General features: G+C 39.1%; 1 protein-coding gene across 1 annotated transcript in view; it reads left to right on the top strand.

The window, feature by feature from the left end:
* pard3ba (par-3 family cell polarity regulator beta a) overlaps positions 1–10678 on the top strand; it is a 261589-nt gene extending 250911 nt beyond the window's left edge. Inside the window, 2 exon segments of the mRNA XM_051942372.1 lie at positions 9727–9901; positions 9904–10678. Of these exon segments, the coding sequence (XP_051798332.1) occupies positions 9727–9901; positions 9904–10116 (388 nt within the window). The 3' untranslated portion in view covers positions 10117–10678.
* The last annotated feature ends 4397 nt before the right edge of the window (positions 10679–15075 follow it).

The raw sequence follows: 15075 nt of genomic DNA on the forward strand, positions 1-15075 counted from the left end.
GCAATGTCACCTGTTTTGTGGTAGTTTTGGTCCTTTTCGTGGTAAATTTGTCCACTTTTCATGGTAATTTTCCATGTTTTTGCTTACATATTTGAATTTTTCCAGGGTAATTTTGGCTCTTTTTGGGGGTAATTTTGCAAATTTTTTTGGGCCGAATTTGAGTTTTTGTCGCAATGTCACCTATTTTGTATGAAATTTGAACCTTTTTGTAGTGATTTTACCTGTTTTTGGTGGCAAATTTAAACCTTTCAAGGCAGTTTTGGCTCTCTTTGGGGTGGTTTTGTGTCTTTTTGTGGTAATTTTGGCAGTTGCTGTGGCTATTTCGTGTGTTTTTGTGCTAAGTCTGAGTTGTTGTTGCAATTTCACCTGTTTTGTGGTAGTTTTGGTCCTTTTCGTGGTAAATTTGTCCACTTTTCATGGTAATTTTCCATGTTTTTGCTTGCATATTTGAATTTTTCCAGGGTAATTTTGGCTCTTTTTGGGGGTAATTTTGCAAATTTTTATGCCTAATTTGAATTTTTGTGGCAATTTCACCTGTTTTGTGGTAATTTTGGTCCTTTTTGTGGTACTTTTTGTCCTTTTATGGTGATTTTGCATGCTTTTGGTGGCATATTTGAAGGTAGTTTTGGCTCTCTGGGGTGATTTAGTGTCTTTTTGTGGTAATTTTGGAAGTTGCTGTGGCTGTTTCGTGTGTTTTTTGTGCCAAGTATGAGTTTTTGTTACAATTTTACATGTTTTGTGGTAGTTTTGGTCCTTTTTGTGGTAAATTTGTCCATTTTTGTGGTAATTTTCCTTGTTTTTGCTTGCATATTTGAATTTTTCCAGGGTAATTTTGGCTCTTTTTGGGGTAATCTTGCAAATTTTTACACCCAATTTGAGTTTTTGTGGCAATTTCACCTGTTTTGTGGTACTTTTGGTCCTTTTATTGTGATTTTGCATGCTTTTGGTGGCATATTTGAAGGTAGTTTTGGCTCTCTGGGGTGATTTAGTGTCTTTTTGTGGTAATTTTGGCAGTTGCTGTGGCTATTTTGTGCCAAGTTTGAGTTTTTGTTACAATTTTACCTGTTTTGTGGTAGTTTTGGTCCTTTTTGTGGTAAATTTGACCATTTTTCTGGTGATTTTCCATGTTTTTGCTGGCATATTTGAATGTTTCAGGGTGAAAAATGTAGCTTAACTCACTCACTTGTTGCCAGTTTAATTCATCTTTCCCATCTAACACAGTTTTAAAGGTCTGCAGTGTAATATTTGTAAATAATAGAAATGTCAAAGTCGACACAAAAGTCCTGTTTTCTGAGCTTAATCATACTTTTTCATCCAGGGTGTGTGTGAACGCGTCTGACAGAGACATATGGTTGTTTTCCAGCTGTTTAGTGGAAAACACTTATGAGGTCCGGGGGTATTTGGGGAGCTGGTGTGGGGGGGTCTAATAAGGAGTTGGGGCGGGAGGGGGGGTTACTAATTTCCTTCTTCCGTTTCCTCGGGGCAGGTGCAGGATAACCCCCCACCACACACACAAATTCTTCATGTCAGGAGGCGGAAGCAGCAACACACACTCTCGCAGTCCCAGATGGACCGTCACACGTTCCTGTTTCGCCACTGAGGATGTAATCACACACACTCCCAACACATATTCACATGCATCGCTGTAATATTCCCTCTATCATTTGCTCTCAGAGGGGTGGCTGAGAGTGTGCTGCACGGCGATGATGTTCTCAGAGTGTGAGTCAGATGTTTTAGTCGGCGTGTCATTACAGCTTTCCCCGTGGTTCACATCACACCTTGCACTGTTGCTCTTTATAGACCTCAGAGGGACAGACGGGTGTCTCATCTGTCTCTCTGCCCGTCTCCTGCTAAACATAGCGCGCCTTTTTTTTATTTTTCCAGCACAGGAAATCTTTCTGTCTCCCTTTTCTTTACGCTGTCTCCGCTTTCTGTTGTGGCTTCAGATGTAAAAACGGGGAAATTAAATCAGAAAAAGCAGCGTGAGAAGAAGAAATCGCACCATAAACAGGGACGGGAATGCATTTGCTGATGAACAAATGGTTTGGTTTCATTTTAAAGCAGATCAGAACCGACTGTGCTTCGTCAAATGTCATGTGTAAATTCGCTTTTCGCCACATTTTCCAGTAATGCCATACCTTCTGTCGCTCCCACTGAGGCACAGAGGAGCTTTATAAATAATAGCTGTTGTACAATATCTCTGTTACAATAAATAACAAAGAAAGAAAATAACAGTCGTTCCATTTTCCCTTTCTGACGTTCATTCAAACCCTTATTTGTTTCAGCGTCGCTCGTGGAAACCTCTAATTTGTGCGTGATGTCTTAATTTTATTTTTTATTTTGACATTTCAAAAGTGTGTGTGAAACTCACTTGGCAGCTGAATAAAAACACACCTACTGTCTTCTTGTCACTTGTTGTCATAAGCTCCTTTCAAACTAGATTAGTGGTACTGGCGCAGCTCCATTAATTGTCATTACCGACGGCAAACAACATTTTAATCCAGCACAAATCTGCCACGTTTGGCATATTTTTAACAAGTCAGAAGTAACGGCTGGGGAGGAAATGTTCCACCCCGTACTCAGGAGAGGGAAGTGGAATGCTTCTAAAATCTACATTTCAGCTTCTCTCCGTATCAGCTGGGTCAATATTTACATAATTGCGGGACTTTTTCTATCATAGTTGACATTTTTTTCTGTTTTCAGGCCTAAAATCAACATGGCCGCCTGTAACCAAACACCACAGGATTCTTCTAAATGTTATATATACAACTGAGTAAAATTGAAAGTTATTCATAAAGATGACAACATTGAGACACAAAATGACAAAAACGACACACAAAATGACAAAAACAAGACAGGAAACGACAAAACTGACACATGAAATGACAAAATGGGACAGAAAACAACAAAACCAAGCCGCAAAGTGACAAAAACGAGACACAAAATCACAAAAACGAGACACAAAATGACAAAAACGAGACGCAAAACGACAAAACAGACACACAAAATGACAAAAACAGGACAAGAAATAACAAAAGCAAGATGCAAATGACAAAAACGAGACGCAGAACAACAAAACCAAGCCACAAAGTGACAAAAACGAGACACAAATTGACAAGAACGAGACACAAAATGACAAAAACGAGACGCAAAACTACAAAAACGAGACACAAAATGACAAAAACTAGACACGAAATGACAAAAACAGGACACGAAATGACAAAAACGAGACACGAAATTACAAAAACAGGGCACAAAATGACAAAAACAAGACGCAAAACTACAAAAACGTGACACAAAATGACAAAAACAAGACAAGAAATGACAAAAACAAGACACAAATGACAAAAACAAGACACAAATGACAAAAACGAGACGCAAAACTACAAAAACGTGACACAAAATGACAAAAACAAGACAAGAAATGACAAAAACAAGACACAAATGACAAAAACAAGACACAAATGACAAAAACGAGACGCAAAACTACAAAAACGTGACACAAAATGACAAAAACAAGACAAGAAATGACAAAAACAAGACACAAATGACAAAAACGAGATACAAAATGACAAAAACAACAAAAACCAGACACGAACTGACAAAAACAAATTGGGACGGTTATTTAGTTGACATTTTAGTGATATCCAGTCATTTTTTATTAATAAGTGATTGTTTCCACAATAAATAATTATGGAATTTGTAAAGACACGATCATAATGAACATAAAAACAATAGTTTTTCTTTTTTAATTTTAATAAAAATGTATGAAAGCTCTCTCCCATGGACTTCAGAAGTCCCTCAGTCATATGCCGACCCAGCTTCTGTTTTGTGTTTCTTTTGTGTGATCGTGTTTCTTCCTCCCGTTCTCTCGTCTTTTGTCCTCACATGCCACGCAGCATAAACACTCTCTGACTGAGTGAGTTACGTAAGTGATCAAGTAAACACAGATCTCATTCTGACAGTTGGAATACACAACCATGCACTCTTCTCCGGCTCACACACACACACACACACACACACACACACACACTGGAGCCGCTTCTATAATTTATGTAAAACTCAAATATTGAGGATCTTCGTCACGGCTCGAGGACATTTCAGGTTATCGGAGAGCCCGACAGAACTGCGTACGGGCGACACTCGTTCACTTCATCGCTCCATCGCCCCACCAGGCTGAAGCCAGCTGTGTGACCCAGAGATGAGCAGCTCCCTGTGGGTCACTGAGGCCCGTGGAGCCTCTAATCCTCCAGCTGCTTGGCCGGACACACTGATACAAATGGTTGCAGGCTGTCAGGCCATTAGCCACAACACCTCCGCTGTGACTGCCTTCATGTAATGTTTTAAAGTAATAATATTCTGCATTTTACCACCTGAACCCCAACACTAGCCAGCAGGCTGGAAAGGAATGCTTTTTGTTTGGTTTTGTTTTTTTTGAATTTCCAAAATTATCACAGAAGAGATGAAGGGAGTTTTTGTCTCAATTTCACCTGTTTTGTGTTGATTTTGGTGTTTTTTATGATGATTTTGGTCCTTTTTGTGGAGATTTTGATCTTTGTTGTGGTGGTTTTGGTCTTTTTGTGATGATTTTGGTGTTTTTTGTGTTAATTTTGGTCCTTTTTGTGGCGATTTTGTGGTAATTTTGTTCCTTGTGGTGGTTTGGACTTTTTTGTGGTGATTTTGGTCCTTTTTGTGATAAATTTGTCCATTTTTGTGGTGGTTTTGGTCCTTTTAGTGGTAGTTTTGGTCCTTTTTGTGGTAATTTTGGTCCTTTTTGTGATGATTTTGGTCTTTTTTGTGCTAGTTTTGGTCTTTTTTTGTGGTAAATTTGTCCATTTTTGTGGTGATTTTCCACATTTTTGCTGGCATATTTGAATGTTTCAGGTCAATTTTGGGTCTTTTTGGGATAATTTTGCTAATTTTTGGGACTGAATTTTAGTTTTTGTTGCAATTCTACCTGTTTTGTGGTAATTTTAGTCCTTTTTATGGTGATTTTGGTCCTTTTTGTGGTGATTTTGGTCATTTTTGTGATAGTTTTGTTCCTTGTGGTGGTTTTGGTCCTATTTGTGGTAATTTTGGTCCTTTTTGGTGGCATATTTAAAGCTTTCAAGGCAGTTTTGGCTCTCTTTGGGGTGATTTTGTGCCTTTTTGTGGCAATTTTGACAATTGCTGTGGCTATTTTGTGTCTTTCTGTGCCAGATTTGAATTTTTGTTGCAACTTTGTGGTAGTTTTGGTCCTTTTCATGATTAATTTGGCCATTTTTCTGGTGGTTTTCTACATTTTTGCTTGTATATTTGAATGTTTTGGGTCTTTTTGGAGTAATTTTCCAATTTTTTTCTGACAAATTTGAGTTTTTGTCGCAATTTCACCTGTTTTGTGGTAATTTTGTTCCTTTTTGTGGCGATTTTGGCCTTTTTGTGGTAATTTTGGTCCTTTTTGTGGTAATTTTGGTTGTTTTTGTGGTGATTTTGGCCTTTTTGTGGTGATTTTGGTCCTTTTTGTGGTAATTTTGGTTGTTTTTGTGGTGATTTTGGCCTTTTTGTGGTGATTTTGGTCCTTTTTGTGGTGATTTTGGTCGTTTTTGTGGCGATTTTGGCCTTTTTGTGGTAATTTTGGTCCTTTTTGTGGTAATTTTGGTCCTTTTTGTGGTGATTTTGGCCTTTTTGTGGTGATTTTGGTCCTTTTTGTGGTAATTTTGGTCCTTTTTGTGGCGATTTTGGCCTTTTTGTAGTGAAAGTGCACAGAGATGCTGAAATATGAACGTGCACGGAGAGTTGATGAAAATAAATTAAGGAGAGAGGTTGAAGAGGCAAGTAGGGCGCAAGAAAAGATGAATATGCGAGCGGAAAATATGGAAATTGATGATCGCAAAGGGGGAAAACAGAGGAGAGTGGTGACAGAAGGAAGGGGAAGCCGGTGGAGCTTCCTGTGTGTTTGGGTGGCCCTGAGGACCCAGGTGTTCCCCCTCCTCTGTCCATGCATCGCTCCTTTCCTCTTTCTTCCCCTCTCACTGCCTCCCCTGGTGGCCTTCACCATTTAATCTGGATTAATGAGGAGGCTGACCTTCACCACTCTTTCTCTCTCAAGCTCTTTCCACTCCTGCCTCGTCTTCGCTGAGCCTCCCAGGGAGGAATCTGCGTTTTTTTAGCCAGACTTCACATCTACTTCTGTCTCCACACGTCTTCATTTCAGATGTTATTTTTCCGCCTCTTATTTCTTCATCTGTTTTTTTGCTTCCTCCACTCATTTTCCTCCTTATCTGAGCTGGGTGGGTGCTGGTATCTGTGTGGGTTCAGCTCCCGTCCTTCCTGCTCTGCTGCTGACTGACAAGGCAGCGCTGTTCACCGCTCAGACCACCTGTGTTTCCTGTTTGGGTGGTCAGGCCTCCCAGCACACAGAAAACACACTACACCGAGATGTGGTACACACACACACACACACACATGTAGAGCTTCACGTCACCGCGGTCCGTGAATATCCTCAAGGGAAGCCCGCTAGGGCGCACACACTCACAACCGGGCTGTGTGCTGCCTAATCTGTGGTGAGTGACTCATTCTAATTGGCCAGTCAACAGGTGCTGAGCTCCACTCGAGGGACTGGACAGAGGAGACGCAGGGATATGATTACAGAACAAGGGAGAGGCTCAGCTCAAGGCTTCTGTATAATAACTACAGTGGGAGCCATTGTTGAAGGGTGGGAAGTGAATGTTGAAATGTGTTTTGCTGCTCTTTGTTGCTGATTGATACAGGGATTTGAAGTGTTGCCAGCCGAATGCTGCATTAAATTTTGTGTTTTTTGTGCACCGGAGGGGTCAAACGTTCACTACCTGATTATTGTGGCCTAAAGAATTCATGATAACAATATTACCACAATATTTATAGGAAATCTGGAACGTTGGCACTAATTTCTTAGCATATGCATGAAAACAAACCCTACTATGTGTACAGATCACAGGATTATTGTTGCCAAAGAAATTCACTGTTTACGTCATTTTATATACAGAGGGAATTTATTTATGAACCCTCCTGTGGTGTTAACATCCTGCACACTCCCCGTGTTCTAAGGGTAAAAAATGAACCGCCTGCCTTGGTTTTAGCCTGGTTGTTTCCTGGCTAACACAATGTAGTATCAGAACACAGGAGCGATGGTTGCTGGAAATGTTCCTCTGTACCCCGACAGAGATATTCCATTAAACATTTATTCATTTAGTGTTATCTTCATTGGACAAAAACTGCTTTTATTTCAAAAATAAGGACATTTCTAAGTGACCCCAAACTTTTTAACATCGGTATAGAACCAGGTAGTGTAACTTGTAGCATGTAGCTGCTAGCATTATGCTAATTTCTGCTGCTGGAACACCTCTTTACAGGTTGTATAATCCTTACCTAGAGGTGAAACATATGCTGTGTGGATGGTACTTCTGCAGCTCGCCCACACTGAGACAGACTCTTGAGATTTGTGCATTTGGTTTGAAGGTGATCTTTCCCACATGTGGTCAGAAACAGGTAGAGCAGTTTGTGATGAAGTTTGGACTGAACACAGGAAGTTTGTTGTCTCAGGCTGAGCAGCGACACTCGAGTGCCAGAAGTTCTCACGTACGATGTTGACAGGACTCCTGCAGCTCGCCACTTTTAAAAATAGGAGAGTTTCCTTTACAGCTCGGCCGATGAAGTCCTGACTTCTAGATTTGTTTACTCGCTCTCGCTAGACTTGTGTGTCACTCAGCACTGGAAACAGCACATAAGATGGAAAACATTTGGGCCTGAATGAAAGGTGAGCAGCCCTCCCTTTTCCTTTCTCCTCTGTCTCTGATTCTCTCCCCCCTTCCGTCTCACTTTCTCTCCCTTTCCAGCCTCTCTTGCCTCCGTCTCCCCCAGGCCCGCGTGTCGCCTTACCCAGGGGTTTAGGCCCTAATCACCCACAGCTAGTGGGAGGGAACCGGAGACTTCCAGCTGGCTGCCTCGTTATTGCACACTCCTGGGACACACATTCCTCCACACACGAGCTGAACACACACACACCACCTCATATATGCTTACCGAGGCATTTGCTGTTATCTCTTGGCATCTCTCCATCCACGTCCCCCCCGACCTCCTCCCACACAAACTCGATCCTGCCAAGGCCACAGCCTCACCACGTAAACTGAATAACAGAAGGAGGCTTACCACGAGGGAGGGCCAAATCTCTGGCACGTCCTTTCCTCCAGACCAGTTTAAACCAGTGTTAAATATTGTCATCATCCACACGCTCAGGAGTACATCTATATGTCACCGTGTCAACCGTCTTTCTCCGGGGTGTCAAACATGCGGCCCGCGGTCCAAAACCGGCCCTCCAGACGGTCCAATCCGGCCCGCTGGACGACTTTGTAAAGAGTAAAAATTACAGAGAAGACATTGACTGCAGATTGTCAGTTTGAAAATCTATAAATTTAAAATATTTTTGAGAACATGACAAGTTGTTTTGATCATAAAGTAAAATACTAGATTGCTCATTGTTCTTTTGTCATTTTGTGTCTCATTTTTGTCATATTTTTTTAAACTTTTGTCGTATGTCTCATGTTTCGGTCGTTTTGTTTCTTGTTTTTGTGTTTCCTTTTTGTCTCGAGTTTTTTTTTTGTCATTTTGTTACTTTTTTTGTAATTTTTTTGACTCGTGTGTCCAATGTTTTGTCTCTTTTTTTCATATTGTTTGTCTCATTTTTGTCATATTTTTTTAAACTTTTGTCGTATGTCTCATGTTTTGGTCGTTTTGTTTCTGGTTTTGGTGTTTCTTTTTGTCTCGAGTTTTTTTTGGTCATTTTGTTATTTTTTTGTGATTTTTTTTTTGTCTCATGTGTCCAATGTTTTGTCTCTTTTTGTTTCATATTGTTTGTCTCATTTTTGTCAGATTTTTTTTAGTTTTGTCGTATGTCTCATGTTTTGGTCGTTTTGTTTCTTGTTTTTGTGTTTCCTTTTTGTCTCGAGTTTTTTTTGTCATTTTGTTACTTTTTTTGTCATTTTTTGACTCGTGTGTCCAATGTTTGGACTGTTTCTGTTTTGTTTCACATTGTTTGTCTCATTTTTGTCATTTTGTGTCTCCTTTTTGCAATATGTTGTCTTGTTTTTGCTCCTTTTTTGTCTTTTTTTGTCTGACTTTTGTCATTTGTCTCATGTTTTTGCCGTTTTGTTCCTTTCTTTGACATTTTCTGTCTTGCTTGTGTACAATTTTTTGTTACTTTGTAACATTTTTGTCAAATTTTAAGTCTCTTTTTTGTTTTGTTTCATGTCGTTTGTCTCATATTTGTCATTTCCGGTCTCATTTTTGTAATATTTTGTCTTGTTTTTGTTGTTTTTGTTTGACTTTTATAATTCTGATCATGAAGTAAAACACTACATCATTCGGTTCCAGATAGCTGTGACTAAATGTTGTGGTCTGCAGACACTCTGTGCTGTCTAAGTTGTAATGTGGAAATGATAAACTGAGGCATAATATTGCTAAAATTGGACTTTTTTTTCTTCAGAAACTTCAGGTTGTTCATAATGTCTTGTAAAAAAGATAATTCCTTAAATGTGAACATTTTCAGAATGTACGTGTTTTCATTTAAACAAAGGAAAAATTTGGAGTTGTTGTTATTGTTTGGTTATTGTGCTGTGATTTTACTTGTCCGGCCCACAGTTCAGATCAAATTGGGCTGAACGTGGCCCCTGAGCTAAGATCAGTCTGACACCTCTGATCTTTCTCTTTCAGGAGGGATCCGTATGATTACCCGACACACTCCAGACCTGTGCCCAGAGATCAGGCGCTCTACCCCAGCAGCTACCACGACCCTCCAGCTCCCAGCTACCCTGGCCGAGTGCCGCTTCCTCAGCCGGGCTCCCACTCCCAGCAGGCACCCGGCAACCCACGCTACTACCCCTCATCCCCCACACCGGGCAGCCGCACCGTGCGGCGGTGAGGCAGGACGTCCCGCCTTCTCCTGGCGTGGGCCGGAGAGGGCGGCAGCGCTACGGCGACGGCTACCGGCAGCAAAGCCCCGGCCGCTACGCCAGCCCAGACCGGTTCCCCGATCGCTATCAGTACGAAGATGGAAGGCAGCCCGACCCGAGACGGAAGAGCCCCGCCATAGGTGCAGTCTGAAAGGTCGTAGCCCCTAAAAGCTCCAAAGCTGCCACATTTGAGAACCATATGAGCTAAACTACCAACCGAATCGATGAAAGCTGAGAGGATAAAACAGTGAAGGACTCGTTTGTGTGTGTGTATATAAATGTTGGAGCTGCCTGTGTGTAACATGATAGAGATTATTTTATGAAGAAATTAAGGGCAGTTCAGTTGATTACACTGATACATAGCATAACATAGTGCCAAATGTTGAATATAAATCAAATATATACGCAGCGCTGACTTGCATTTTGCACAAAGTGAAGGAACTGAAGAGGGATCACCTTGACCAGTCGCACCGCTGGAACACAACAGAAGCAGGAAGGTAAAGCAGGCAAACAGGAGAAGGAAGAACCCTCTCCATCAAAGTGTCTTCTCGCCCTTGATGTTTTGTCGCTTGGACTTCCTCCCCATCCTGCTGTCGCACCGGGATTGTTTTGTTTTTTTTCTATCCTCGCCTTTGATTATCCGGATGTGTCTGATGTGTGTAATTGCATTGCAGATGAGTTTATTAGTGACAATAAAAATGTAGAAATCCTGATCCGCGCACCAGCTGAGTGACTCGTCCAACTCTGTGCAGCTCATAAAAGCTTTAATGAAACGTTTTACCCTTTAACATGTCGTTGTTAGAAGTCTCTGCACTGAAACCCAAACGTGTAACGGTGGTTTGATTGAAACATGCACGATTTTGATACAGATATTTTGCATTAAACACTTTAAGATTCCCACCAAACGCCACGTCGCTTCATTTCACCCCCGTCCTGCTTCCACTCGGCCAGAATCTGCACATTTTGAACGCCATGAGTCATCACTTTAAAAATTCATTACAATATTAATCTTAATTTCTCTGAGCACAATCTCCAGATAAATTTGCCCTGTGAGATGACTGATAGGAGTAGCCGGCATTCTGATAATGACTAAATCATCTTCGACAATTAGAGGCAGGGAAATCTCCACTAGAAAATGATTACTGCCCAATTTGCTCTCAGAAATAAAGATGGCACTGATTGGTGAAATTAGACTTGAAATGGGGAATAATTAGAGTGTGGAGAAGGCTTTTTTCTATCAGTTAATGTTTAATTAGCGTCATGGCCAGCAGGGACCAGCCTCTGCTGATCCGTCTGGTCTCTGCATTGCGTTGACCGTCGACTGTCTGAGCTGAAATAGACCAGGTAGATAAACGTTGATTATTTCAACCAGTTTCACACAAATGAACTCTCGCCGCGATCTTAACCTTTGGAGGAGCTAGCTCTACCGCTGATTCGACTCGGAAATGCGCATTATTCCACATTTCTCTTCATATAACACTTGTCAAAACAGCAAAACAATGAGCCAGAATAGACAAAAGCTGCATAAACAAGACAGGAAAAAGGCAGCTGTCTGCTAACCATCCTGTGATGTTAAAACCGGGAGAACAGTCCAAAATTACTTCTTAATACCTCGAGCTAAATCGAGCCGCTGCATCTGTATCAGAGCTGATTAAAAACGTGAGTGAATAGGAGGAAGAACTGGACAGACGTGCTTCATTCAGACTTTTAGAGACCCACTGAGGATGTCTGCATGTTTTAGTTCATTAACAGTCGCACGTCTTCAGCTTTATGAGCGGCATGCCGTGGTATTACCATGCTGATGGTATGGTAATGGAATTATGCCGTGGTAATGCAGGCATGGAACATTTTAAAAAGCTCCCTTTGGTGCGCTGATTAAAAACATTCCAGTATCTAAATTCGTCAGCTGATGATCAGTGCTGGACTATTCTGTCGGTTTATAATGAAATCCACAAGGCAAACGAGCAAAGAACGCTTTTATTAAACCCTCCTGTTGTCTTCATTTACGGGCATCAAAAATATTGTTTCCTCGTCTGAAAAAAATCCTAAAATTCAGCAAAAAAAAATCCCCGAATTTCAGAAAATTTGCAACAACTTTCAGGAAGAAAATTCAAATAATTCCTTTAAAAATTCCCTGAAAAGTTTTATTTTAAAAAATCTCCCAAATTTGGCAAAAAAAATCTTGTAAATATGTACAAAAAATGAGTAAAAAATCTTCCAAAAAATCCTAAAAATATCTAAAATGATTACATATATATCAGTAAAACTTGTAATATTTTCTTTAAGAACATTCACATCAAAATGAAGCAAAAATCCAGCGAAATTTGCTGGATTTTGGTGGATTTTTATGTAAATGTTCTACGCCCTCCTGTTGTCTTTACTGATGGGCACCCGAAAAAATTTATCTGAAAAAAAATCCTAAAATTCAGCCAAAAATTCCCCAAGTTTCTGAAAATTTGCAAAACTTTCAAGAAGAAAATTCTAATAATTCCATAAAAGTTTGACTTAAAAGTTTTATTTTTTTAAAAATCCCCCAAATTTGGCAAGAAAATTCTTGTAAACATTTTTTAAAAATGAGTAAAAATATAAAAAAATTCGTCAGAATATCTAAAGTGATTACATTTATATCAGTAAAACTTCTAATATTTTCTTTAAGAACATTCACAAAAAATCAACCAAAATCATTTGAATTTTGCTGGATTTTTGTAGATTTTTATGTGAATGTTCTTCGCCCTCCTGTTGTCTTTACTGATGGGCACCCAAAAAATACTGCTTCTTTATCTGAAAAAAAATCCTAAAATTCAGCCAAAAAATCCCCAAAATTTTCAAAACCTTCAGGAAGAAAATTCCAATAATTCTTTTAAAATTTCCCTGAAAAGTTTTATTTTTTTAAAAATCCCCCAAATTTGGAAAAAAATCTTGTAAATATTTTCAAAAAATGAGTAGAAATATTTTTAAAAACTGTAAAAATATTTAAAGTGATTCCAGATACATCAGTAAAACTTCTAATATTTTCTTTAAGAACATTCACAAAAATCAACCAAAATCCAATGAAATTTGCTGGATTTTGGTTGATTTTTATGTGAATATTCTTAAGAAACATTTTTAACATTTCTTTTTTTTTACTAAAAAATGTTCAGAAATTTCCCAAAATGTTGAAAATGTGGACAAAAGAAGTTTCACTGTGAAAATATGTATTTTCTTCCATATTTTCAAACTTTAAACCGGGTCAATTTTGACCTGCAGGACGACACGAGGGTTGATAAACACTGATTGCCTTAAAACAAATCTGGTTAAGATATCTTATCACCTGCCTTTGTAATAACTTCTTAAAATTGTAGCGAGGCTTTATGGACACCCTGTACATATAAAGAGGAGGGTTTGGATGCCAGGCTGGTGGGAGGGAAGGAGATCCATCCAACAGCTCGGAGCCTCCTTAGCTGAAGAAGCAAACAAAGAAAGCAGCTCGCTCATCCTGGGAGGAACACAGGATGCTCTATTCAGGTGTGAGCCCACGGGGAACGGGCCGACAAAGCAGGAGCTGGTATGAAAAACCCGAGAAAGAAACGCTGCATGTTTGGTAACTGGCTTCTCTGTGGTACCGGCTTCTGCACAAAGCTGGGGTGTCAAACATGCAGCCAAAACCAGCCCTCCAGAGGGTCCAATCCAGCCCTCAAAGTGTAAAAATGACAGAGAAGGCATTCACTGCAGATTGTAGATTTGTAAAACTATAAATTTAAAATAATTTCGAGACAAGTTGTTTTGATCATGAAGTAAAATACTGTTACTGAATGTTATTTTGTCACTTTGTGTCTCATTTTGTCTTGTTTTAGTTGATTTTTTGTCTGACTTTTGTTGTTTGTCTCATGTTTTTGCCGTTTTGTGTCCCCTTGTTGTGTCGCTTGTGTTTTTGTCTTATTTTTGTCATTTTGTGTTTTGCTTTATTCATTGTTCATTGTTTTGTCGTTTTTTTGTCGCTTTATTGCTTTTTTGTCTATTGTTTGTCTCTTGTTTTGCTTCATGTCATTCGTCTCATTTTTTGCCATTTTTTCTCTCATTTTTGTCATTTTGTGTTTTGCTTTATTTCTTTGTTTTGCACGTCATTTTTGTCATTTTGTGTTTTGTTGTTTGGCCATTTTTTTGTCTTTTTACTTCCTTTTTTGTTTAGTTTTAATCTCTTGTTTTGCTTTATGTCGTTCGTCTCGTTTTTTTGTCATTTTTTTCTCGCTTTTGTCATTTTGTGTCTCATTTTTATAATATTTTGTCTTGTTTTTGTTGTTTTTTGTCTCCTTTTTGTCATTTTGCTTTATTCATTGTTTTACACGTCATTTTTGTCATTTTTTGTCGCTTTATTGCTTTTTTGTCTATTGTTTGTCTCTTGTTTTGCTTCATGTCGTTCGTCTCATTTTTTAGCCATTTTTTCTAATTTTTCACTTTTTGTGTTTTGTTGTTTTGCCTTTTTTGTCTTTTTACTTCCTTTTTTGTTTAGTTTTAATCTCTTATTGTCGTTCGTCTCGTTTTTTTGTCATTTTTTTCTCACTTTTGTTATTTTGTGTCTCAGTTTTGTAATATTATGTCTTATTTTTGTTGTTTTTTGTCTTTTTTCTGTTGTTTTTGATCATAAAGGAAAACACCACATCATTCGGGTCCAGGTACTTGTGATTAAAAGTTTTGTGCCTTTTTGTAGATAAATCTGTAACTTGTAATGTGTGTAAATGAATGGAATGTATTTTTCTTCAGACATTTTTGTTCAGAATGTTTTGTAAAAAATTCCTTAAATGTGAACATTTTCAGAACATACTTTTTTTTTTTGCACAAAATCAAAGGAAAAATATAGAGTTGTGGTTATTTATAGGTTGCTATGCTGTGATTTTACGGGTCCGGCCCACTTAACATCAAACTGGGAGGATGTGGCCTCTGATCTAAGATGAATTTGACACCCCTGGTATAAAAAGTAAAAGCATTTTCCAGGATGTGAGGTTTCTGGGGCTCAGTGACCCCGTCCCAGAAAAAAAAGAAGAAAAAAAAACGCACAAAAAAACCTGCGCTTCTCCATAATGGGATGTATGAACCTTTCATTGTTGCCACGACGATGTCATCAGCTCTGAAA

The sequence above is a fragment of the Acanthochromis polyacanthus genome, chromosome 22 (genome assembly GCF_021347895.1).
Source record: "Acanthochromis polyacanthus isolate Apoly-LR-REF ecotype Palm Island chromosome 22, KAUST_Apoly_ChrSc, whole genome shotgun sequence".
Taxonomy (NCBI): Eukaryota; Metazoa; Chordata; class Actinopteri; family Pomacentridae; genus Acanthochromis; species Acanthochromis polyacanthus.